The following is a 25274-nucleotide window of genomic DNA, read 5'->3' as shown; positions in this document are numbered from 1 at the left end:
ATGATCGACATAACTAACGATCTCCTAGAAACCAGTAGCATTGCTGCTCTTGCCACAGAATCTGAGGGTAATATCATTTCCTGGAGGGAAAAAGCTGTCCGCGAACGCAACTTAGAAGCTCAATGAGTGAATTAGAACTGTGTTCTGGCCTAGTCAACCCGCCAATAGATTTACAGCCAAGCAACAGAATCAGACCCGAATTTCAAGTGTAGATACAGTATGCCGAGTGGAAATTACGTATACGCTCATTGAAAGCACGATGTTGAGCCTCACCAGCTGACAGGCCTTGGTAAGGATCGTGAAGCGTCTGGGAGGCGTATTACTAATACGATGCGGTGCTTCAGTCCGCCCTGCATCGCCCGACTCCGAGCCCTAAGCGCAGCGATCAGCGGAGCGTACACTTTCCAGCGAGCCTTGTAGATGGGCTATACAGAGACCTTCGGTATTGAAGTTGCCTATCCGACCTCATATGGTGAGGGTAAGATAGATGTTAGCTAAGCTGTGCAGGTTCGGGTATAAAACCAGGCATCATGTCCACTGCTGTTGCGGAAATCATCAAACAATTTCCACAGGACATTCCAAGTTCGGACGCATAGTACCACAGACCGACACGGTCAGGATGGTCGCATACCTTCACAATCTCATCTTACTCCTACTGGGAGGAAAGCTGGCTGCCGGCCAAGCGGTGACAGTTGCAGCAACACAGTCGACAGGATGGAATTCTTCTTTCGAGCTCAGCGCCGATCAGGTCGAACAAGCCAACTTGACCAGTGACCTCGCGGCAATCGTCAACTCAATCACCAAGTTCGACCGATCTCAGCTTGCCAACGGCGGAGCACACGAGGACGATTTCTACAACATCCAGGGCCTTCCAAAGGACCAATGGCCCACAGAGCCCGGGAAGACCCTCAAGCTCCAAGAGTTCACCGACCCGTCGCCGTTCTCCATACCCGCCAAGACGGCCATGTCCCGCATCATCTACAGCACCACCAACCTAAACGGCACTCTGATCCCCGCTTCTTTCTATATCCTGTGGCCATTCCACCCACGACCAATTCGCAGTCTGAACAACACCACAACTGCATCATCCGCCCCCGTGGTCCTGTGGACCCACGGAACATCCGGCTGGTACGCCAACGGCGCCCCCTCGACCCACCGTGGGCTCTTCTACGCGGACTTTGTCCCATTTGTGCTGGCGGAGGCTGGGTACGCTGTCATTGCTCCTGACTACGCAGGGCTAGGTGTTGACGCTTCCTGGGATGGAAGGTACATCCCGCACCAGTACAACATCCGCGAAGCCGGTGCGCGCGATGCCCTGAACGCACTGCGATCAGCACGGGAGTCTTTTCCTACGCTCTTGTCAAGCGACTACGTATCGGTAGGCCATAGCCAGGGCGGTGCAGTCGCCTGGGGCCTGTCCGAGATCCTGGCCCGCAACGACTCCCAGTTCACTGATGTGACAGAGGGCTACCTCGGTGGGGTGGTTGTTGCTCCTCCGACGGTATCCTTATCAGTCACCATACCGGGATTTATCGCGTGGATCGCCAAGGAGCTGGACTCGGTTTTCCCAACCTTCAACGTCAGTGACTGGTTCACTCCGCTGGGTGTCAGCAGAATCGACCTCTTGAATCAGATCGAGGGATCGCAGATGGTGACATTTGCCATACTGGGCGACTCAGAAGCGGGGTTCTTGCAGCCCGGTTGGAACGAGACCTGGTACGCTGATGCGTTTTCAGCGTTGGCAAACCCAGGAAAGCTGCCGTTCAAGGGACCGTTTCTCATCGTTCAAGGGACAGAGGACTCAACGGTGATGTACAACACGACAAGAACCACCGTACAGGAGACGTGCAGGCTCTACCAGGGGGATCTCGAGCTGCTGGCTGTCGCCCAGGGCGGCCATTTCTCCGCCATCAACGCGGCGAAGCACACCTGGCTGCAGTGGATTGAGGACCGCTTCGAGCACCGGCCTCTTGCCAAGCGCGGCTGTGTCGAGTCCCAGTTGGATAGTTTGCTGCCAGCGGAGAACTATCAAGCGCAGGCCAACTCATTCCCGATGTGGGCGGGAGAAGAACGGTTTGCTTACGAGGTGCCTACCGCACTCTGATTCCAACAATTTCAATTGGCAGGATAACGGCGCATGTGGTGGGGTTTGGCTGGGTGAACTGCCATACAGTGTCGCATCCTTTTATACTCTACTGTTCGTCTCGTTCCTGTGTTTCGTGTGATCTACTAGACTAGTAGTCGTGGTTCTGCAATCCTCTAGGATACTAAAGACACAAATATGTCTCCGGGGTGCATTTATAGTATCATCCCCAAGTTTTTCCATTGTACTACAATCGATACTTATTGAGCTAGAGATCACTCTAGACTGAAGGGAATTTCTCTGAAAACTCTCAGATCATACAGCAGCAAGCTGAACAGAGACTTGATTGCAGTAAATAGCTAACTATATAGTAAATAGCAGGGAACACATGACAAGATAAGTTTTGATCATTGGGTACATCACCCAACATCAGGCCCAAGGCCTAGCATGAGCAAGAAACAATGTCTCGAAAAGAAGATCAACAATGAAGTGTTTTTGACTTTACGGCCCCTTCACAATAACACTCCCAGGTCCGTGAGTGCGTTTCAGTATCCGTGGCAAGTATAATACCTATGGCAAAGATGGCTAGATATCACACTCTGGCAAGTTATTGATATTCCCGGCTGCTCAGAAGTTAGAAGAGTTTCCACAATAGTAGCATAGGACGTCAATCAATGATTCCGTAGTATAAAGAAAAAGGGATCGCGAGACTTACTCCTGCAATTAACATTCGCAACCCAGGTCCCGGACTTAGTCTTGTACCACGTACTGCATATCCGGTCAGAGTTCAGGCCGTCATCGAGTAGCAGTGACCAGCCGACGGCATGCCAAACCGTTTTGTTTCAAGAAAGAAAACGCAGAGAGACTTACGTGCCGGGAGCCCGGTGATTCTGGCATCGTAGGAATATGACCTGGCCATTGTTCAGACTGCCGGCAATAGGCGCACCGCCACATGGGACATTCTTGAAATCAATGCTACTCCCAAGCTGGCACCGCAGAGCGTTATTGCCAGATAGCTCTTGCTTCTGGCTCAGGTCGATTTCCGCGTCTGCGTCTGCAGGTACGGCAGAAGACATGGCCATGGGAAGCAGAGTAGCAAGAACAACAATTGTGGACTTCATATTTGCAGAATAGTGACTTGGTCTGAGAGGATGGCTGTCTTGTGGACTGGACAAGATATAATATCAGATTGATGTGCAGATAGCTTGCCGGAGCGAAGGGCCGTTCTTATAGCTTTTGATGATAGACTCGCACAACTGAATTGGTCAATTCTCCATACTCGTGTTGAAAGCGATCGACGTGAACCACATTTAGTTTCTTCCTTGTTGAACGGCTGTTCTAGACTCTTCTTATGGAGCCATTGGGATTCAAATGGTCACGGTTCAGTTCACGATGTCAACACATGCATGCAGCTAGTATAACTTCAATTGTGGTGACAGTACGAGGATCTTAACCACGGATACACGAGCTCTCGCTCTTTGAGATAGCACCTAAATTGGATCATCGCGGTGGCGCAGTAGGCAAGGTCTTTCAATGGCAAATCGGGTCTTCACAACCTAGACCATGTAGAACTGATCGATTTCCCCGCAGTACCTGGCAAGTAAAGAGTCTTTAGTATGAAAGATGAGTCTGCGAAAAAGCAGTGTCCTAAGTGAAACAAGCCAGCGCTGGAGGATAGTTGCTGACAAAGGTTCGTTAAGTCTGTAGCATCATTTAGGATAAGATCAATGGTTGAGAAAGGCCAAGGAGCATTGCAGAGGAACAGATTAGTAGTAAACTATAGGCTGATTCCTTCACTGCGTTGAGTTGACACGGTGCGTCGTATCAGGCTATTGAGACGTACCATAACACTGGGAATTGCCAAGACTGCGCACGCTGCAGTATGCCATCCCGCTGGTCTGGAAATACGAGCTACACGGATATCGATGCGTCCAATGCAATTGACCATATAGCGAGTTTCAACTCCTTCAGGTCAATGAACATCTACGAAAGAACCATAGGATATACGACGGCATGCATGTTCCGGCTCACTCTTGGGGCTGTGAGTGGCAGGGATATGGTAAAGCCAGTAGGTATGCGTACTATCTATCAAGGACGCCTGAATCGCAGGATTGGCAGACGTAACCTTCTCAATCCACAATTGGGGCTCAGGAGGAGGATCATCGGAACGATGGCTTGGGGGAACTGATATTATGTGTCGAACCTTAACCTCCAGACATAGCCCCGGATCTTTGACTGGGACCAGCTAGATAAGCATCAAGCATATACCCAACAGAGCCTGCAGAGAGCGCCATGTTGAGAAGGTATGAGAAAGAAAGGGAGGTAATTATGCATTCGGAGTCGGGGAAATACCTGATATTTGGAATGAAGAAACCTGCCCTAGCAACATCAACGCGACAGCCAGCATGGCTTTTCCTAGGCACGATTTCAATGATTGTATTTAGCAATGTATGGAAGGTATAGAACATCATGGCTGCTAAAAATCTGATTTCTTTCTTCCTCCGTTGACAAAGATGCCTCCGAGACTACAGCGCAACACGAGTTCGAGAACGAGAGGACCGGAACACGAAGTAGATGATGGTGAAGTCAAGGGCGAGGCCAAGTCCCAGGACTAAAGTTTACCATAAGCTCATCGTGTTGGAGGACGATGGCCCCACCCTCGCCCAGGGCCCCAGATATCCATGTCCGCTTGCGGCGAGCCATGCCTCAAAGCTTCAAGTAAGCAACCGGTGCATGACCACAACTCTTAGTCAGCGATCCAGTTCCCAACAATAATAGTGAGGAGGAACATGGTGAGATAGGCAAATACTATATAATTCTAGACTGTACTGGATTCCAGGTTTTGGTCTCACATGGTGGCTTTCAGTCCCTACCTATGAAATTGCTTGCGCGAGGAGACAGAGACATACCAAAGAGATACGCCTGTCCTTGGTCCTGCACTTCAATGGCTGTAGTGTGAGAAAGCTCTGGACTTTACCAGGGACAGGCATCGTGGCCCTTGTAAGTGATACCCCACCGGCCTATGGCTGCAGGGTGTCGACCCTCATCTCGGAGTGGTTCTCCATGTGAGCGACTCACAGAATAAAGGGATCGTTTGGAATCGAAGGACGTGGAATGAATGGAGATACTCTTATTCATCGGCTATTACAGAGCATTCCAGCTCTGCGCATCAGCTCAAACTGGGTGGCATCGGTCAGATATATCTTCAAACAGAACAGAAGGATTGCACAGTTACCAGCGAGGAGAAGCATTAGCACTCAATGCCAGGTACGCAAGAGCTGAATAAGCAGGGGAATGTGACCCGAACCAGACCTTTCTTGAAGACTTCCCAGTGCAATCCTGACTTGACTCATCGATTTTCTGAACTATGCCTATAGGCAATAGAGCCTCGACCATTCCAGGTTGAATGAAGCTCCTGGTGGTTGGATAATATGCTCAATCATGATACACATCTGTGCTCCTATACCGGGACATTGATACAACCTGAAAACGGGTTTCTGAACAGGGTGAAAAAGATGCACAGGATAGGCAATAGGACTATGCTGAATCAATGGGGGTCTTTGGATGTATCTGATAACCGTTCTCGTCCGCGCCGTCGATGAATGCACCTGTTGCAAAGTAATGCTTTTATGCCAACATGAGGTAATCGGCACTCCTGCAGATGCTGTACTATGGTAGACAGTCTAAGAGCAACTGACTTTTTGGCAAGTCTATCATTACTCTGTCACGAGTGGCATGAGGCAGCATGAAATTGAGGATCTTTGTGGTGGTAGGAAAGAGCTTGTCAGGTTAAATCATACGAACAGTGATATATGTACAGAAAGAGTACGAGCGGGTTCAGTGCAGAATCTCAAGGGAAGAAAACGGCAATGTGACCAGATAAGTCATTTCACCATTCAGCTTCAGTTTGACTACTTTAACATTGAGCTGTAGTTGATCTGCTCTGGAACAGCACGCCTGTGAAATGCTGCAATCTACCCGAGGTGAAGACCAGGTACTGGGCATTGTATTGATGCAGTAGTGGGCCTGGAGATCATTTAAGTTGTACCATCGACAGGGAGCACCTTAGACAAAAGCTCTCCCACGCTCCCCCCGATAGGCCTCGTTAGCTATACTATCCCTGACTTGTAGCTGAGGAGATTGTCAAGCCACAACCTACGCCTTGCTGTAAAACAGTTGAAATCTCTGTGTCAGGGATGTAAAGAACCATAGTGGTAAACTATAAACAGGTAATTGAGCATGAAAGACATCTTTATACTATGACAGGTTCTATCATGTTCGGGATCTATCAGCCAGCGTACGTGATAGCCAATTGCTAAGTCAATAGCCTTAAGCCACTGTGGCTCAGTCACTATTACCGTACAGGATAGAGCTTGATAAGCGATGGAAGACCTGCAGAGGAAAGGCGCCATCGCCTCTTGCCCGTGTTAATGGAATGTGTCAGCAAGGGACGCGGCCGATCATTGCATGCAGCAAAACGGCAGTCTTTAATACTGCCCTGCATATGATGCCTCACACGGTTTAAACCGACGCAAAAAGCAGTCTTTTGTATTTGGTACCCTACGCCTTGCTGTCAGCCTATTTATTGGACTGTATGCGACCCCAAATCAATTATTCATTCCGCTGCTGCTCCTTCGGTAAACGAGTTCGGAAGTCCACCTGCCCACATAATCCATGCCAATGACTAGCTCTTGCAGAGATTCTCGTCCATACAGACCAGACTTGCAGCCGGGAATTGCATCCAGTGTCGCGGAACGGTGGCTTGCCTAGGCATTTCATGCAAGAGAAGCAATATACATTCAACAACCCCAAAAAGTATCTGAACAATGACCATGCTAACTTCGTAGCTATGTACACATGGATCATGCTATCATGACTAGGGTGAACGTGGAGAGAGCTTGATATTTGTTTTGTTACGGGGATCATGATTGATTGTTTTCCAACCAGAAGGTTAGCAAAGGTTGTTAAGAAGAAGACTGGGCCCGGACCTATATTATGTATATACATTTGTACGAATTAAATGCTATCATTAATGCTACTAGAGTACTGCTCTGCCTCCTAGTCTGGTTCGTCAGGTTTGGTGTCTCTACCGCAAGTAGCAATTGGCATTGCACCTACCCTAAGGTTTCTCGCCATGGAAGAGAAATACAACAGTGCTGTAGCGTAAGTTATACCTGGGTCAACGACTCTTCAAATGGAAGGACTAGATACTGCGTAACCAAGTCTGCAAGAAAAATAACACTTAGGATGAAGCATTACATCGTCTGTAAGAACGGGAGCGTAGAGGATCCCGGTAGCATTCCCCATTTCTCAGACCAAGTCTCCAGAAGAATGTGGAAGGAGAAAAGAAGAATTTCAGGCTTGCACCGGCGATGGTGATGATCGAGGCGTCAAGGTGGTGAATCCCAGGTTGTCGGGGAGGAACTAGATACCCACACGTGGCGGCAGAAGCGATGAGGTGCCCGGCCGATCACTAGACGCCTGGGAATCCTTCAAGTGAGATTTCGGGCAACACATCAGCGGATGTAGAACCCCCGCAAGGATCCGGCTATAGTGGTCAAGTGGGGAAAGCTTGTCAGTCATGCTATATCGAGCCTATGGCTTGCAAGAGATTTGTAGTTATTTGCTTACCACCTAGAGAGACATTGAAAAGTTTCCATCAGCTTGTTGCGACGTTCAAACCATGACTTTGTCACAGGGGGTAGCGTGATCTGCAAATGGACACTTACACACTACTGCGAGAACAGTGAAGTATTAGTTCCAGCCATTAGCACGAGTTCCAATGATGTGTCAGGTCATCCTTTCAGGAAGGGTAGTGGAAGTGGGATCGCACTTACGGCCTACTTCGTGCCGGAACAGTGTCGATTCAGCCGTCAGCGATTGCAGTTGAGTTAATGGGATTCAAGCGGGCTGAGCAACTCACATTGCCGGCCACGCCTCCAAGCTATAATCAAAAGTTAGCCCGTCCTCGATGCATCTACGCAAAGTCTGAAACGCCTCCTGTGGCCGCCATCTGACATACCGTGTGCTAGATGTTGCTGCTGTCAGCCACTGCGGTTCGATTAATGGAGTTGGAGCAGGTGTAGTCACACTCACTACTAGGGTATCTACAGCATCTTGAATTGACTATCGTAGACCGTCAGCCCGCCAATCTATGCCTTCATTCTAGATGTATCCCCGGGAAAAGTCGCGGGCCGCCGGTGAGATGATCGTGTTCCCCCGCGCGATTAGGGTAGGTCCCCAGGGGTTGGACTTTACCTCTTGCTGTCGCTTTCCTTGTAACCGGTTTGAAGGACCATCATTAGTCAGTATCCCTGCAACCAGCGTGCAGAAGAGAAGCAAGACGTATGTTGATTGCATTTTGAAGAAAGAAGGGAGGGGGCTCTGCGTCTTGAGGAAAAGTGAACCAAGAAAGCTGGTGGGAAGAGAACAACAAGCCCAGGAGAGTACTGACAAGGAAGAGAAATCCGGGCTGTTGGCTTTATATATCTACCTTGCACGGCTACGGCGTGCAATGCCAATATGATCAACTGGATTTCAACTACTGAACCTACTGATCTAATCTTAAGTGTACTGCCCACCACGCCTGCGGGGCTTGACCAAAATTCACGATGCATACTTAGGCCGGGATGGTGAGGCAAGAAGCGAAGATCACGGTCATACAAGAAAAGAGAGAATGTTGCACTACCGCAATATGAGGACCGATCATTGCATGAAGCTACTGTCAGTTGGTTCTTTTCTGTTGATAGCACCGCCAAGCACTATACTCCCAATCCAGCTATCAAACCTTGTCACCAGGTTTCTAGATTAGGTAAGCTAGCCGTATAGCGTGCTCTACTGGTACCATCTTCTGTACCGCAGGATACAAGTAGGTAAGCACCGTATACAGTAAATCATGATCATGCACTCTCCAAGATGTATTATTCAATGGTTCAACCGAGGCGCTGCAATAGCCAGACTCCAGTAGCCTGGTTTCTCTCCCACATGTAGATCGTATCGGCAATACAACGGTGATCATCGCATCAGACGGGACAAGTCCAAACCCGCCCCTTGCGGGACAGAATGATGCCTCCGAATACTCACCGGATTCTGCGCCCAATATGATCTGCGAAAGGTCAACGACTGATGTCGAGAATGTCGCGCACCTGGTAAGTCTATGATCAGAACTACTGTAGAACTGGCTCCACCATATTGAAAAGTCCTTCACATCCCACCCTGCAATGGGTCCCCTGCCAGGTCAGACAAGACACTCATCACCCACGGCAAACCCGATGCCCTCTCTTTCCCACCAGACTCTTTCCTAGAACGCGACCATGAATCTCAGTCTGATCATTTTCATGCTCTCCGCGCTGGCCTCTCTGGCGCTCGCCAGGCCAATCGTCAATGACACACCAGGGCTCCGCCATGCCTCGAGCGGGGTCCATCACGGCCAGGGAGGCTCAGCCAGTGAGTTGCCCATCGTATTCTTCTTCTGCCGGACAATCTGCAATCTAGCCATGGGCTGATCGAATCGTCATCAACGCAATAGCTCTCCAGCCCCCAGACTATCAGTTTCAACCCGACAGGGGCGTTCATCTGGGTGAAGTCATCGAGCCACGGTGAGGGGCTGGGAGTAATGGAATTGTGGATTGGCTGCTCGGGAACGTGTCGGGGCCTACTGCGTGACCAGAAAGACAAGCAGGCGGACAGTCAAGCGGAGATTCTGTGGGGGTGGGAGGACTGGGTATCCCTTGGTAGGGGTCAGCAAGGAAACAGGGGCGACTGCCCAGAGTGAATAGTCGACTCGAGACATGTCGACAGTGTGACTGGACGTTTCGTGTCGCCCGTGTGAGATATGGTCGGTATGAACGATAGCACTCGCAAAGGTGCCAGTGTCCATCACTGCTTGGAACTGCTTTGCATCGTGATATTTCTTTGTTTCTTTGCGCTTCTGGTCTTTTCACACCACTCTTACTGGATGCGAGTCTTCATTGTACGTTTATCAAAGACAAGCGACGGTGTGGGAGACGTAACGATGTAGTTTGCGATTGCATTAGTTCGGCCGGCGGGGACAATCTATACGATATCGTTATCTCAGGCTCTCTCTGGCGGTTGCAGTATCTTATCATTGCTTTGATTCTGGGAATTATCGTCAGCGACGTTATTTGTGTTGTTGCATTGGCCTCTTGCCCGCCGGCAGCAAGGGATGTGTACGTTACATGTACTTTCCGCAGGTTGACGAGTCGGTACCACGAAGAAAATTTGCTAAGCTAATGTGTTGAGCAGACTTTCTGGCCGTTGATTTGGGAGAGGTGGCTTTCGCTGTGGAAATAAGGCATGTGTTGTAATACTGGACAAGTGTGTGAGAGGGACAGGAAGGAGAAGAGTGGAAAGTGAGTGAGGGGAAACCACTTTCTACAAGAACAGCTGCAGGAATCTTCTCACCGAATATCGTGGCCAGACGTGGCAGAACACAAGATAATCCACAGCCAACCCACCAGAACGAAGTATATGTGTCGACATGTATTTATGGGGTACAGTACGGCTTAACCACGCGCTGCGAGGAACTCGTGTGGCTAACACAGCTGGGACCCGACGACCCGGAATGCTGTTGACAGGTGGTCCGAAGACCTGGCAGCCTACTACACACATACTTAAAAAGACCACAGTACAACTGTCGTCAGCAGAGATAAACTCGCATGTCAAGCAAAGACAAATACGATAACATCATCATCATCATGATCTTGGTTACTCTGACAAAACCGGAAGGCGCACCGTAGGACAGGTTTCAGAAAGACACAACCCAACCTTCCCAGCAGCATAACCCGTCCTCCACATTGCGTTATGCAATTGAGAGCGTAACCACAAACCGATGGCGAAAGCTACAGTATCCATTATCTAGACGTTAAGCATACGACGCTCGTCCATGGGGACACAGCTGTGCTTGTGGTCGCGCCAGTGACCGCGTTGACAGTCCTACCCAAGAGACATCAGGCACATATTTCATGTCGTTGCATCAGAGATCCAACAACTAACCTTGTCACAATACCAAGCCTCCTTGCACCTGCCGCACCTGCGAAGCGCGTGTCCGACATCCGACTCGATCTGTCCACAGTGGAAGCAGCTGCACAAGCATCATCAGTATCCATAACACAGACGCCAGCAACAGAAAAGAATAACTAACCTCGTGACTTCAAAGCTCCGTGGCACCCCAGCCTGGTAATGGTACAGAGCAGCCAAGAACTGCGCCCGACCCGGCGAGCGAAACGCCTCGTCAGCCAAGGGCAACACGTAGCGCACGTTGCAGGTCACCTGTGAGACCAGTGCACGGAGATGCTCCAGGGAGGCAGGACTGATCTGGCCGCCGGCCCGCATGATCAAAGCCCCCATGAGGATGGTTGTGTACTTGGGGGGGTCGAAGAGCTCCTTGTCTCCCTCCTTGGCGCGACACGCAGCGAGCATCTGTTCCCCGAGGCCATCGGTGTCGAGCTTCTGGCGGATATAGGGGAGGACCTCATGTCGTAGCATGTGTGCTCTGGCGGCGGGCGTGGTGGCGGTCTCGGGGCCTAGGATTGTGTCCTCTAGATTCCAGAACCATTTCTTGTCGGCCTGACCCGTGTAGTGGAGCATATCGCTGAGGAGGTCCAGGTCCCGATCGCCTTCGAAGAGGCCTGAAGAAGGGGGGGGCAAAGAGGTTAGCATCGTTGGTTTGAGGATAGAAAATCACAAAAGGAAGAGAGTGAGGTTGGCACTTACGCCATCCCCAGCGACCCATGATGATGGCGGTCAGTAGGTTTGACAGTAGGGGAAGATTACGCCGTAAGTTGTAGGAGATCGTTGAAAGATATCGATTAAAAGGAACACAAAGAACGATGATAAACATGTCGGGTGGGTGGGAAAGGCAAGTGAGGTTGAGGAGGAAAGAAGGGAAGGAGAGCGAGAAAGTGAGAGAAGATCAAAGGTAGCAATACAAACAAAGGTGTTTGCATCGGTGGCTGCTTCTGGATGTACAGCCCAGGCGTCAAATCTCAGTCAATGCGAGCTAGACATCAACAATCGAGTATGGGATTCAGAAGAGGAAGATGGATAAAAGGTCACTCGATCAATGCTTGACAAGAGATACTCACTGCTAATAGGCGAAGACAAACCCTGCTCATACTTGAGAAGATCCGTACTAACGACCTCGTGAAGAACACAGCATGTGGAAACTCCAAGAACCTTTTGTCATACATTCACTTTTCTCTGGGCTTAGCAGGTTTCAGCTTCAAGGATATACACTTACATGAAGAACTCTGCGAGAAATACGATCTTGAACGCTCTGAGCTAGACTGGATACTCTATTATAGAACACTATATATGGTACAGTAAAATCCCATGACCTATCTTTTCAAAGTGAAAGCGATAGGTCTATGGTGTATACAGGTGATGTATTACTCAGATATCGCTATACATTAGTAATGGTGTACAAAAATCCAATGAGGCATATAGTGTCAGGTTGCCGCCAACGTGGTGACATCCCTTAGGCAGAGATGAAACGGCCAGGCTGGCTCAGCCACTTGTCCATGAAGTTGAAAGCAGTCTTGACAGTGTCACCGTACTGTCCAGGGTAGCTCTCGCAGGCGGTACAGGTGTCAATGGTGTGCTGGGCTCCCTCGGTAAAGGCAATCGACTTGTCCTTGGTGGTAGCAGCCAGGTAGATCTTCTCGGCGTTGAGGTACTCGTAGTGACCCGTGTTACCCATGGTCAGCAGGGGCTTAGAGATGCCAGGAACACTGCCAATGGGAGCAGTCTGCGACGAGGTCCAGTCGACACCAGTGATGTTATCCGCGGTGACCCGGAAGCTATCAGCATCGACGCGGATAGCAAAGGTCGACAGGAACCGGGTGATGGTGGTTTTGAGCGCTCCATCGTAGAAGGAGTCGACCATGCTGGGAATGCCGGCCGACGCGACGCGAACAGATGGGACAACCTGGGTGGTGTTACTGCCGTCCTTGTGCAGGAGAGGCCACTTGTAGATAGTGTGGGCCAAATAGCGCACGTCCTGGGTGATGAGCTTGTTGTTGAAGCCGAGGTAGTTGGCGTCGGGGATGACCAATCCTTCGTCATCGCTATAGTCTCCGTTACCGGCGGCAATGAGTTCGTTGCGCTCGGTCGCAGAGGCCAGAATGCGGTTCCACCGGGCGGCAACGCCAGCCAAGAACTCCCGCACAAAGGTGGTGGTGTAGTTGGCCCCGTTCTCGGTCCAGCCGTTGGCCGCGCTGTACAAGTTCAGCTCCGAGTTGATATCGGTTCCGGTGGTCTCGTTGGTGATGGCAGGGTTGAGAGACAGCAGAGTCATGGTGGACAGGCCAAAGTTGGCATCGATGAGCAGCACTCCGTCGGCAGCGGGCAAGCCATCCATCGCGCTGGAGCAGGGGTACAGCTTTTCAGTGCCGTTGCAGGCAGAGGCTCCGTTCTCGGCCACGTTCTGATATGCGGCCATCATCGCACCGCCGCCGGAGTGCCCCCAGATGATCACCTGGTCAATGTCGGTCAGGTTGCGCAGGAATTGCACTCCCGTTCCGACGTCGGTCATCATCGTCTCGAAGTCGAGATCATTCATGAGACCAGTTTTGCTCTGAGCGTTGTTCAAGCAGAGGGTGGTGTATCCACGGACGGGCAGCTCACTGCAGGGGTAGAAGGTGGTGTAATCCTGCTCGGCATGCATGACGAGGATGCCGATCCGAGCCTTGGCTGGATCAGCACTGGCAAGGGGACGAAAGAGACCGCCAATGACACCTGTGCCGAAGGTCACCAAGGAGGGAATGGGAAGGCTAAAATTGCCCAGCGAGGTATGCGTGAACTGGGTGGGCCATTGGCTGGAAGCACTGGAGCTGGCGCTGGCAGAGAGGCCGAAACCGGCCAGGGCCGCTAGAGCGGACTGCTTGAATGACGGCATCGATCTTCGAAGCAATGCGAGTGAGGCGGCAAGCAAGAAAGATGTTCGCAGGCCGGGATATGCTTGTCAATCTGTTGTACCTGCAGGAATACCCTTGTCCATATTTATAAACATATGCAAGGTCGGCTGTGGGATCCTTGTGAAGATTAAGTCCGAGGTATCTCCCGGCATGGACTGGGAAATGTGGTAATGGCTGTACTCTAACCTGGATAAGGTAGGGTCTATTTCAGCATCTGGTCTCTCTGCCGCGCCTGGTTTGCGGAAGCTTTCCTGCATTGAGTTGTGAGGACTACGATCAGTGGGCCCATGCGCGTAAATAATCTTCCCGTCCACTCAATCCCCGGACTTGAGTATGGGAGCTGCGTCATCTAACGGCGGTATCGGAGTAAGTTGCCTTGTGCAGACCCGGCACATGCTGATCGCTCGGGCCGTGCCATAACTTGGTCAATTCGGCAGGCTGGTCGTACGAGTACATGTGGACCACTTGAGATATCTTAGTGGTCAGATAATTACATAGTACCACTAAGTATGTACTCGAGACAAGTCGACTAGCAATGATTTAGTGTTCCCGGAGATTGATAACACCAAACACAGCAGCAGTTCAGACAATTGGAATCACCAGCAGACATCAGGCAACATCGATTATGCGGCACCCGTTAAAACCGGGCAATTGGAACTCCACCAACCCAAGTTTCAGAACTGCTTCCCGCTTCCAGCAATGACTGGCTCAAACCTTTAACCTCAAGAATCAATCCTACTCAGCACCTCGATTACCACGCAATGCTCACCTGATACAACACAAAAACATAACCTACCAGCAGCCTTTGCAAAAAGACACATCGTGAATCGACATAGAAGGAACGCGATCGGTTGGTAATCCAGAACTCTCGGCAACCATCCACAGAAAGCGTTGGTAGTGGTAGCAAAGAAGATGAAGAAGCGTCGGTAAATCCTTAACATCAAAGCCCGCATGAGAAGCGAAGACTTTCACGAGATCCGTCCGACAGCGGTCTGCTGGAGGGATAATTGAGAGCCATACGCTTAAGGTATCAAAGAAGCAACATTCACCGGTAGGGGGTTGTCTCTATTTCCTTCTCTTCACTGACAAGATACAACACATATCTATTTCTGCTTATCTAGAGCGCGTTGGTGAGAAGGCGGGTTGAGAAGCCTAGAGACGGGGCTCGGCGAGAAAGGCAAAGCAGGGAAATTGAGAGTTAGTCATAGGCTCAGTTGTTACCCCGTACCCTGTGGCACTTGAAAAACAAAAACAAGCATAAGAGGCAAGACAGCAACTCTTGGACATTCCAAAGGGCATAATTCTTCAAGTTAGAAGGATGAGTCGACAGGTTGGCTAATTTGCTGTTTCTGACAAGTCGACTATATATGTCCTCCCAAAGCACTGACCGAGACAAAAGCCCCGCCTCGGTACGTCACGTGAGTGACTGATAGCCCACTGCATGGCCATATAAACACCGAGTCATTCTCAGTCTGCGACCAATCTTCTGAGGTAGTTAGACCATCGGTGACCATTTATGCTTCCTCGTCTCTCTTCAGTGCTCAACCAAAACCTGCAGTCAGAGCTGTTGGGCCTTGCTGCTGCATCGAGTCATGCCTCGGCAACCAAACGGTGCAGATCATCATATCATAGATCCCTGGCTAGTCTCTTCTAGTGACTGCTGCCTTGCTTGATTTAGCGATGGCTTATTCTCTCCTCTGTCCAAGATCTTACGCAACGTCTCTTCTTCCACCACCTCCTCTATTCTAAAGCTATTTAATCCCCCGCATACCGTCCGCACTCTGTGATGAACCAGGGAAGAACCCGCCGCGCCCGACTGAAACGGTCGAAAACTGGCTGTCGCACGTGCCGGTACGCAGGTAGCCAGTAGTCGACTAGGCAGCGAATAGGCTGACACTTATATAACGGCAGGGCCCGCCACGTTAAGTGCGACGAAACTCCAGGCAAGTGCCAAAATTGCACCTCGACTGGACGGCAATGCGACGGCTATGATGCCCATCGGCTGCTTCTCCCCACGACACGAACGCGCCATTCCGACCGACTGCCACTGTCGCCTCCGGTCGCAGTCACCGTCCCGTGGGCCAGTACCTCCGATGAGCGCCGCTGCTTTGGCTTTGTGCAAGCCCGCACGATTCCCGACGTGCTCAGCTACTTCGACTCCCTGATATGGGAGCAATTTGTGCTGCAGATGGTGCGCCGGGAACCCGCAGTCTGGCATGCTGTCGTTGCCTTAGGCGCGGTGCACCAGCACATCGAGCCTGGGTTGATGGGCGGGTCCACCGTCTGGGAATTGATGGCGGTCGCACAGTCCACGAGGTCCTTCGCCTGCCTGCGTCGACGGAATCCACGGGACCCACAGATGCGGGAGGTGACATTACTCTGCTGTCTGTTGTTCACGATCATGGACGTGGTACGGCAGGAGTTTGGGACTGCCGTGCAGCATATCCGTGCTGGCCTGCGCATCCTGGATGAAGATACGCTCTCAATCAGCAGTGCCGGTCAACCGCTTCATCTCTTTTGGCTGCATGCCTTTCGACATCTGGATACTCAGATTGGCAGTGATCGCTTGTTCATGGGTGAGGGCAGTGACGCTAGCAGCAGCACAGAAGACGCGTTTCGAGGATCGAAGCTGGCGGTCCAACCGGCAGTAGACCCTACATGGCCGTCATGGTCCTCGCATTCCAAAGGCCCACACACCGTTTCTTCCGCCCGCCACATGCTGGAGCCCCTCTACAACCGCTTTTTCAAGTTCATCCGGCAGTGCTGGCGGATGTCCCCCGCGGAACTCCAGTCTGCTGCCGCCGCGCCCGTCTTGGCGGAGCAAGCCAGTCTCACGGCGCAATACCACCGCGCCCGGCATTTTTGGCGCGCCTTCCGCATGGAGCAAGACAACAGTAGGCTCAGCCCGAAGGATCAGCGTGGGGCCGAGGTGCTCGAGATCTGGCTGACGGCCGTCGGTCTCGGCTTGCAGACGGGGCCCCTCCACGGAGACCTAGCGGCGCTGCAGCGGTTCACACCGCAGTACCGCGATCTGCTCCATCGGAGTTAATGCTTTCTTGCCCGCTTTCCACAGCGACCGACGTTGCTGGTCGATCTGGGCGTGCTGCCGACGCTCTTCTTTGTGGGCGATGGCTGCCAGGACCTTCCGTCCGGTGGGAGGCCCTTCAGGCGCATTACGCCTGGCCCCACCAGGAAGGCCCGTTCAGCGCGCCGCTGATGGCCGCCCGGCTGGAACATTTGATTCGCGCCCAACTGAGGGTTCGAGTTCGGGCCGACCTAGTGGCGTCGCTGGGACTGGCCTCGCATCAGCCGGTGAAAAGCTGCTTGGAAGAGGTGGAAGAGCTGGTTGAGACAGAAACCGATCGGATATTAGAGCACATGCGGTCGGTCAGCTCCTATGACAATGAAGCAGACCGGGAGAGATCAGCGCACCTGTTGTCCGCACTAGATCAGATGCATGACCACTGGGGGTCAGTAGCGAGAATGAAAAGGATTGAAGGGTCTAGCACCCTGTGACTGCAGTTTACTGGTGTACTATCTCTCGAGCCTGATTTGCTGATTTGCTGATTTGACTCGCGGACTTTGTTGCCGGGGCCCACTTCCTGAGATCTTGAGATTCGGTGACAATCCCAACGGCGGGCCGGGCCTCGGTGTTCCTTCGACCTTCCAGATCCCCAATTGTTCCATCCATGATCCCACTGAGTTGGCTGGATGTGACGAACCGTACAGGTATGGTATTGAACACTTCAAAGTTATTGAAGTTCTTGATACTGCCAAGGCCGTGGTCTTCCGACCGAGCGATGAAGTACTGTACATACGTTTTGTCAAGCCCAGGTATCATGTACTGTGCATACCGTATCCCTTCATCAATAGGCAGCAGAAATGTGGGTTTGTCACGTTTTAGAACTCTTGCTTGGCAAAGATAATACGGAGTACAGCTGAATCGTCTCCAATGGTTTGTGTCTCGGCTAATCTTGCCCGCCCTTCCGTGAATTGGAGTGAACTCGTAACTTAATCCCACGCTACTTCTCAGCTTCTCGCAACGGCGCAACGCCACATCAATCGACCATTGGAGCAACGAAGTCCGCCTTGCTCGAACAGGCAAATCTCGGCAACCGCCAGCAGCAGCCGAGTTGTGATGGCGCAGCTGAACCCTAAGCCACCTGATGTGGCAGCTTATCATCTACAACGCTTGCAGCGCTTTTGCCCCACCCGAACACGGAGTCGCCGGGACTATACGACTATATTTACATTCGTCCCCTCCCCCTCCCACAATGGGTGTGTCTCTGCCACAAGATAATTGAGAAACCCAACATACACGAGGGGTCTCATTCACCATGAACGTCTTTGGCACCTACACGGACTCCGCCGCCACGCCACTCCTGGGAGGGGAGTGCGGCAAACGTCTCATTCCGCATGTCATCGACGCGACGGCCAGCGCAACTCCCGATGCCGAGTGTCTGTCCGTTCCTCGTAGCAACGGCAATCCCCAGGCGGGATGGAAACGCGTCAGCTGGGCGCAGGTCGCCAACGCCGTCAACTACGTAGCGCACATGCTCACCAAGGAGGGTGGCACTCCGACCCCCGGGACGTTTCCCACCGTCGCCTACATCGGGTTGGAGGACCCGCGGTATCCGATCTTCGCAACCGGCGCCGTCAAAGCCGGCTACCAGGCACTCTTCATCTCGCCGCGGAATTCGGTCGAAGCACAACTGAATCTCTTCGAGAAAACCGACTGCAACCTGCTCTACCATGAAGCACAAAACGCCGCGATGGTGCAACCGTGGGTCGAGAGGCGCCCCGGGATGAAGCGCGTGGCCGTCGCGCCATGGGACGAATGGGTGAGCACAGAGGTCGCACCGTTCCCCTACACCAAGACCTTCGAGGAGGCCGAATGGGATCCCTTTGTGGTGCTGCACACGAGCGGCAGTACCGGGCTGCCGAAGCCGGTCGTCATCCACCAGGGCACGCTCGCCCTGAACGACCTCCATCGCTATGTCCCGGAGTACGAGGGCAATCTGCCTTGGCTGGCGACCTGGGCCAAGTTCCCCAACAAGCGTTACCTTAATATCTTTCCTTTGTTCCACACTGCAGGCATCGCGCCGACGATCTTGATGGCATTCTACTACGATGCGCCGATCGCGTTTCGGGATCCTTCCGTACCCATCACCGGCGACAATGTGGTGGACTGGTTGCAGAATACGGACGCGGGGTTTACGCTGATGCCGCCGGCAGTCTTGGAACAGATGTCGCGGTCGGACGTAGCGATCGAGGAGTTGAAGAAGCTCCATGCAGTGGGATTTGCAGGCGGTGCGTGCAGCCTTTTCCCATGTGAGGATAATTGCTAACCGGATCCTCTACCTTTAGGCCCCGTCGCTCCAGATCCCGCCAACCATCTGTTAAGTCATGGTGTGAAGTTGGTCAACGCCATTGGCTCGACCGAGTAAGTGGAATTTGCTGGCGGTGCGGACAACAATTGCTCACTGAATATGTCAGGTATATCTACATGCCCTACTACAACCAACCCGATGCCACCCTGTGGCCCTGGTTCATCGTTCCCACGAAGCTGATGGGCATCGAATGGCGCCCGTTCGGTGAGGACACCTACGAGCAAGTGATCGTGCGCAAGGACAAAAACCACCCTGGTCTGCAGGGCTGCTTCTACGCTTTCCCAGAGCTGCAGGAGTTCAGTACGAAGGACCTGTATCGCCCTCATCCCACCCTCCCAAACCACTGGACCTACGTCGGCCGAGCGGACGACATCATCATCTTCTCCAACGGCGAGAAACTCAACCCCACGACCATCGAAGGCGCCGTGATGGGCCACCCGGGGGTGCGGGGTGCACAGGTCGTCGGCAGCAACTACTTCCACGCTGCGCTGATCATCGAGCCGGCGCAGCATCCGACGAGCGAGCAGGAGAAGCAGCAATTCCTCGATGAAGTGTGGCCGATCGTGGAGAAAGTCAACATCGAGACGGTCGCCCACGGCCGCATCTCGCGGGACTACATCTTCCTCTCCGATGCGGAACGGCCCTTCCCGCGGGCGGGCAAGGGCACCATCCAGCGTGCCATGGTCGTCAAGGTCTACGCCGAGGACATCGAGCGCATCTTCGCAGCCAGCAGCGACGCGTCTGTGGTAGCAGCGGACCTCGACTTAACCTCCAGCGAGAAATTCGAGGACTCAGTGCGTAAGCTGGTGCATAGCGTGCTCAAGCTGCCCACGCTCTGCGCCGACCAGGACTTCTTCTCCGCTGGCGCAGACTCCCTCCAGGCCATCCAGCTGGCCCGGTCACTGCGGGTGAGCCTGGAGAAGGCAACCCCTCTCTCCGATAGCGGAGCCATTGACGCCCAAACCATCTACACCCACCCGACCATCTCCCAGCTCGCCACCTACGCCTACTCCCTTACCACCAGCACACCCTCATCCACACTCCAGCCCCCCCCCACAGACGAAACCCTCTACACCACCCTCGTAGAGAAATACACCGCAACCCTCCCCGCGCTCGACCCCACCAAACCCCTCTCCCGCAACCCCCCACAAACCCTCCTTCTAACCGGCACCACCGGCACCCTAGGCCCGTACCTCCTTTCGACCGCCCTCCGCAACCCCAACATCACCAAAATCATCTGCCTCAACCGCGACCCCAGCGCCGCGACCCGCCAACAAATCACGCACAGCACGCTCTCCCTCCCCACCGACTTCTCGCGCGTGGAATTCCACACCGCGGACCTCACCCACCCGACCCTCGCCCTCCCACCCACCCTCTACACTGCGCTCACCCAAACCGTCGACCAAATCATCCACAACGCCTGGCCCGTCAACTTCAACCTCGCCCTCTCCTCCTTCGAGCCCAGCATCCGCGGCGTCCGCCACCTGCTCGACTTCAGCCTTGCATCTCCCAACCACATCCCCATCAGCTTCATCTCCAGCGTCAGCACCCTCGCCAACTGGCCCTCCCCGGCCACAGCCATCCCGGAACAGGGTTTCGAGGAGTGGGACTACGCGGTCGGCGGATACGGCCAGTCCAAGCTCGTCGCCAGTCGGGTGCTGGAGACGGCCAGTCGGGTGTCTGGCGTGCCCTGCAAGATCATCCGCGTCGGACAGGTCGGTGGGCCCCGCGGGGAACGGGGGATGTGGAATGTGCGCGAGTGGGTGCCCAGCTTGGTTCGCAGCTCGTTGTACCTGGGGCTTTTGCCGAGCACACTGGGGGGTTTGGTGGCGGCGGGCGGGTGGATGTGTGTCGAGGATGTAGCGGGGGTGATTTTGGAGGTTTCGGGGGTGGTGGAGGGGGAGAAGGGGTCGCAGAATGGTTCGGAGGTTCATGGAGCTGAAGAGGACGGGGAGGAGCAGGGAGCGCGCTACTTCCACGCCATCAATCCGCATGCGGTCGATTGGGCCGGTCTGGTGCCGGGACTGTGCGAGTTCTACGGCGACCGCATCACGAAGGTGGTTCCGTTCGAGGAGTGGGTGGATGCGTTGGAGGCCAGTCTGGGGTCGATGGCGGCCCAGGACGCGGAGGTTAATCCCGGTGTGAAGTTGTTGAGTACGTACCGCGAGGCGGCGCGGGACACCACGGCTCGGGCGAAGGGGTTCGAGACGGCCCGCACGGAGGCGGCGAGTCCCACGATGCGCGGGGTGCTGCCTGTTACCCCGGAGTTGATGAGGCATTGGTGCCAGCAGTGGGGTTTCTGAGGGGGTTGGGTCTTCTCAGTGGATACGGTATCTGGTGAGGTTGGACTTTGAGAAAACGATTACCTTCATTTTATAGAGCTTCCTAGCTAGCATGCATTCTACGTTTCAGGATACGAAGGATACATAGGATTTCATTTCTTAGACTATATGATCAATGCTGGGGTACTCGCATCGTTATGCCTAATAAATAGCCCACACATGATACTTCTTTGGGGTTTGGTCCTTGATCATACTCATCGTAGCTTCACAGTAGAACAGGAATCTTAGTTATTATCGAACTCAAATCTACTACGATATCATTAGTTGCTGTGCAGCCGCCCAACCCGGCCCCCGCCCGAGGAATGAGACGTTTGACATGCCCAATATGATATTTAATACGTGGTTTGTTTATACTCCAGCATGTTCAGTTTGTCGGCGTTCCTGAGTAATCCAGCCCACGTGATCCGAGGCGATTCACCAGGCGCGTTGCACACCTTCCAAGTTGAGAACTCAGATAGTTCAACCAATCCAACCACCAAGAACCACCAAGGAATCATGAAACTGTTTCATATAGTCCACTCTTGACTCCTTAAATTGCTTCCACCTTGTACCCTAAAGTGCTTTCCTTTCTGGTAATCCTGCAATCCTATGACTGTGATTAAGAGACGGCCAGGGTATATGACCTCCTGCATGGTAACGTTACAGTACGGTACAGTACCTACGCATCTCATCCACTTCGGCTACACACAGGGCTCTCTTTGTGCCCTTCCTTCCCTTGCATGACATGTCATACTTTTCTTCTTCTTTTCCCCAGCGCTTCCCAGGCCCATCTAAAGCACTCGCACTTGCTGACTCTCCCAGACATGCATGCTTCAACGAGTGATCTCCGGGCCCAATCTTCCACTCGAGATGGACACCAAACACAGGAAGAATGGGTTGGATAGTTATCCATTTCATCCGCAGTCTCCCCGCGCTAATCCCGTCAGCAGCACCGAGGAGACAGAGCTTCTAGAGCCAACTCCGCGCGCCTTGGATGAGTCTCTACACCAAGCCCGGTTGTACTGGCATTCTTTAGCCCACACTGCCGTCACAAAATACGAGGGTGGGATAGCCCCACAAGCGCTCGGGGTTATAGAATTATTAAAACATGTACCATCTATTCCTTACAATCACCTCCACGATTTACTTTTTTTAAAAATATAATTAATATAACTATTTATATAACTATTTTAATTATAGTTTAAATAAATAAAATAGAAACTAATATTATAAAAACCGGATGGACTTTTATAAACTAAATAATTATTGAAATAACTAATAAAATATTAAATATAATAATTATTATAATAACTAAAAAAATTGCCGAGATTATAGAAAAGACTATAACTATAAAAAAATTATAAGAATTATTATGATAATTAAGAATATAACTACTATCATAATTATAATTATAAAGAATCCTCAAAAATATATTATAATAATATTAATAATGATAATAATAGTTTTTATAGTAGATATTCCCGGTATAACCAGCTTAATAAAATATATAACTAGTTTTATAATGTTTAAAAATATTATAATAATAACTGTAGTAACTATAATAAGAATAAGAATACTTATTATTTTAATAATAATTCTAAACATTAGAATATTTTAGATTATTAAGAATATTAAGATATCTTCTATTTATAATACTTTAATTTTTCTATATTATTTATTTTAAATAATATATTTTATATATATATTGTAAACTATAAGCTATATATATTCTATATAAATCTAAATATTCTAATAATTAATATAGATAAGTTTTTTATATTTTTCATATCAGAAAAATCCTTCAAAAACTAAATATAAGGGCTAGAGGTGAAACAGCGTGATGAACGAATAACTCTCGCGAGTTTAAGGATGCTAATATATTATCTTAAGATGTTGTTGCTAATCTTTCTAAGTAGTTGCAGATGAGGGATGGTTGTTATTTTACTGCCGCGACCCAAAATAGCTTAGTAAATACTTAAAAGTTATACAACTATTATACTATTTATAATAATAAATTTTAAATTATATTATTTTTTTTTATTTTATATATACTACTAACTATTACCAACTATTATTACTATAGCGGAACTATATAAAAATATTAGTATAAGTATTTTTTAAATAGTTTCTAACTACTCAGATAATAAAAAAATAATTTAAAACTAATTTTTTAATAAAATAAAAATATTATAAAAAATATATTTATATTACTACTGTTAAATAGTTCTTTTTTTCTTGTTTTAATTAAATAAGTATTATCTTACTTAATTTTTATATAATTTTTGTTTAGATATTTAGAAAATAGTTATTAACTACTTACTAACTACTTAGAATACTAATCTAGAATATATAATATATTATAATAAAATATTTTATTAAATGGATAGATATTCTAAGAATATTATAAATTAAACTTTTTATTATTTTTTAACTACTTTCTAACTGTTTATTAACTATTTAAAAAAATAATATTTTTTATTAATAATCTTTATCTATATCTTTAGAACCTATAAAAATTTTATTAATAAAATAAAAAATAAAAAAATATATCTCTTAGAAATAAATTAATAATATTTAGAATAAATTAATTATTTATTAATTATTTACTAACTACTTATTAACTACTTATAAGAATAATATAAATAATTTTTTAAGAAGTTTACTATAGTAAAAAATTAAATTTTAATTTCTATTTATATTTAGAAATATTAATTTTTTTTATTTTTAAAAAAGATTAGTTGCTTAATTTAATTTTAAAATTAAATTTATTTAGTTTTTTTTCTCTTTTTTCTCTTTATTAAAATAAAAAAATAAATAATTAAAAATTATTTAGTAGCTACTTAGCAAGTACTAATTAAATATTTAGAAATATTATATTATTAATATATATACTAAGCTAAAAAGTATAGAATATACTTCATTTTATAATATTTATAATTTAGCTAAAACTTATTTTAAAAATATACAGACTTATAAATTTTTTTTAATTATAAAAATCTTAAAACTTATAGTTTTTTAGTTAAAAAATTAAAGCTAAAGTTTAAGCAAAAAAAACTTTAGAAAATAATAATAAAAATAGCAAACTTCCTGAATCTAGTAAATTTTCTAATAAGAAAAATATAAAGAAAAAGATTTAGAGAAAAAAGATTTAGAAAAACAAAATTTTAAAAAGAAATAATAAAAAAAACAAAAACTAGTTAATAAATAGTTTACAAATAGTTTATAACTACTTAATAAATATTAAAAAAAAACTAGATTTTATTTTTTATAAACTACTAGAATTTTTATTATTTTAAAATAATCATTTGATAAGTAATTAATAAGTATTTTATAAAATAATTCTAGTAAATATTCTTAAATAATATAGATAATAATGAATATAATTTAAAAAAATTCTAATATATCTATGTATATATATTTTTATTTATATTAAATTATGTAAAAAACTTTTTTTATTTTTAGATATATATTTTAATATTAAATATTTATAAAATAGTTTTTAAGTATTTAAAATATAAGCTAATCTTAATTTTAAAACTGTCTG

At 49.1% G+C, this 25274-nt stretch overlaps 6 protein-coding genes across 6 annotated transcripts; 3 read left to right on the top strand and 3 right to left on the bottom strand.

Annotated features, from left to right (window-relative positions):
* Positions 1–619: 619 nt before the first annotated feature.
* Positions 620–2104, top strand: BO72DRAFT_513642 (putative secretory lipase; the record flags this gene model as incomplete). Its single annotated transcript, XM_040949482.1, has 1 exon — positions 620–2104. The coding sequence occupies one exon, from the start codon at positions 620–622 to the stop codon at positions 2102–2104; it is 1485 nt and encodes a 494-aa protein (XP_040799316.1).
* A 564-nt stretch (positions 2105–2668) lies between these two features.
* BO72DRAFT_498234 (uncharacterized protein) lies at positions 2669–3204 on the bottom strand (the record flags this gene model as incomplete). Its single annotated transcript, XM_040948755.1, has 3 exons — positions 2669–2706; positions 2799–2851; positions 2954–3204. 3 exons carry the CDS (start codon positions 3202–3204, stop codon positions 2669–2671), a joined length of 342 nt encoding a protein of 113 aa, XP_040799315.1.
* Positions 3205–10960: 7756 nt separating this feature from the next.
* Positions 10961–11590, bottom strand: BO72DRAFT_470174 (zinc finger MYND domain-containing protein; the record flags this gene model as incomplete). The annotated part of the gene is made up of 3 exons (XM_040947007.1): positions 10961–11038; positions 11099–11186; positions 11247–11590. 3 exons carry the CDS (start codon positions 11588–11590, stop codon positions 10961–10963), a joined length of 510 nt encoding a protein of 169 aa, XP_040799314.1.
* A 991-nt stretch (positions 11591–12581) lies between these two features.
* On the bottom strand, positions 12582–13769 carry BO72DRAFT_433384 (uncharacterized protein; the record flags this gene model as incomplete). The annotated part of the gene is made up of 1 exon (XM_040943198.1): positions 12582–13769. The coding sequence occupies one exon, from the start codon at positions 13767–13769 to the stop codon at positions 12582–12584; it is 1188 nt and encodes a 395-aa protein (XP_040799313.1).
* Positions 13770–15669: 1900 nt separating this feature from the next.
* On the top strand, positions 15670–17305 carry BO72DRAFT_173944 (Zn(II)2Cys6 transcription factor domain-containing protein). The gene is made up of 2 exons (XM_040939411.1): positions 15670–15870; positions 15931–17305. The coding sequence occupies exons 1-2, from the start codon at positions 15806–15808 to the stop codon at positions 17066–17068; spliced, it is 1203 nt and encodes a 400-aa protein (XP_040799312.1). The 5' UTR covers positions 15670–15805; the 3' UTR covers positions 17069–17305.
* Positions 17306–18240: 935 nt separating this feature from the next.
* Positions 18241–21924, top strand: BO72DRAFT_487586 (acetyl-CoA synthetase-like protein). The gene is made up of 3 exons (XM_040947990.1): positions 18241–19329; positions 19387–19462; positions 19516–21924. The coding sequence occupies exons 1-3, from the start codon at positions 18357–18359 to the stop codon at positions 21710–21712; spliced, it is 3246 nt and encodes a 1081-aa protein (XP_040799311.1). The 5' UTR covers positions 18241–18356; the 3' UTR covers positions 21713–21924.
* The last annotated feature ends 3350 nt before the right edge of the window (positions 21925–25274 follow it).

This window comes from Aspergillus fijiensis (assembly GCF_003184825.1).
Source record: "Aspergillus fijiensis CBS 313.89 unplaced genomic scaffold BO72scaffold_39, whole genome shotgun sequence".
Taxonomy (NCBI): domain Eukaryota; kingdom Fungi; phylum Ascomycota; class Eurotiomycetes; order Eurotiales; family Aspergillaceae; genus Aspergillus; species Aspergillus fijiensis.
The sequence above is the reverse complement of the archived record's forward strand: the minus strand, read 5'-3'. Positions and strand labels throughout refer to the sequence as shown.

Excerpts from the sequence above, each read along its gene's own strand:
- BO72DRAFT_173944 (XM_040939411.1), top strand. The coding sequence starts at position 15,806 with ATGAACCAGGGAAGAACCCGCCGCGCCCGACTGAAACGGTCGAAAACT. Across the intron at positions 15,871-15,930 it reads ACTGGCTGTCGCACGTGCCG|GGCCCGCCACGTTAAGTGCG; the intron begins GTACGCAGGTAG and ends ATATAACGGCAG.
- BO72DRAFT_487586 (XM_040947990.1), top strand. The coding sequence starts at position 18,357 with ATGAACGTCTTTGGCACCTACACGGACTCCGCCGCCACGCCACTCCTG. Across the intron at positions 19,330-19,386 it reads TGCAGTGGGATTTGCAGGCG|GCCCCGTCGCTCCAGATCCC; the intron begins GTGCGTGCAGCC and ends CTCTACCTTTAG. Across the intron at positions 19,463-19,515 it reads AACGCCATTGGCTCGACCGA|GTATATCTACATGCCCTACT; the intron begins GTAAGTGGAATT and ends TGAATATGTCAG.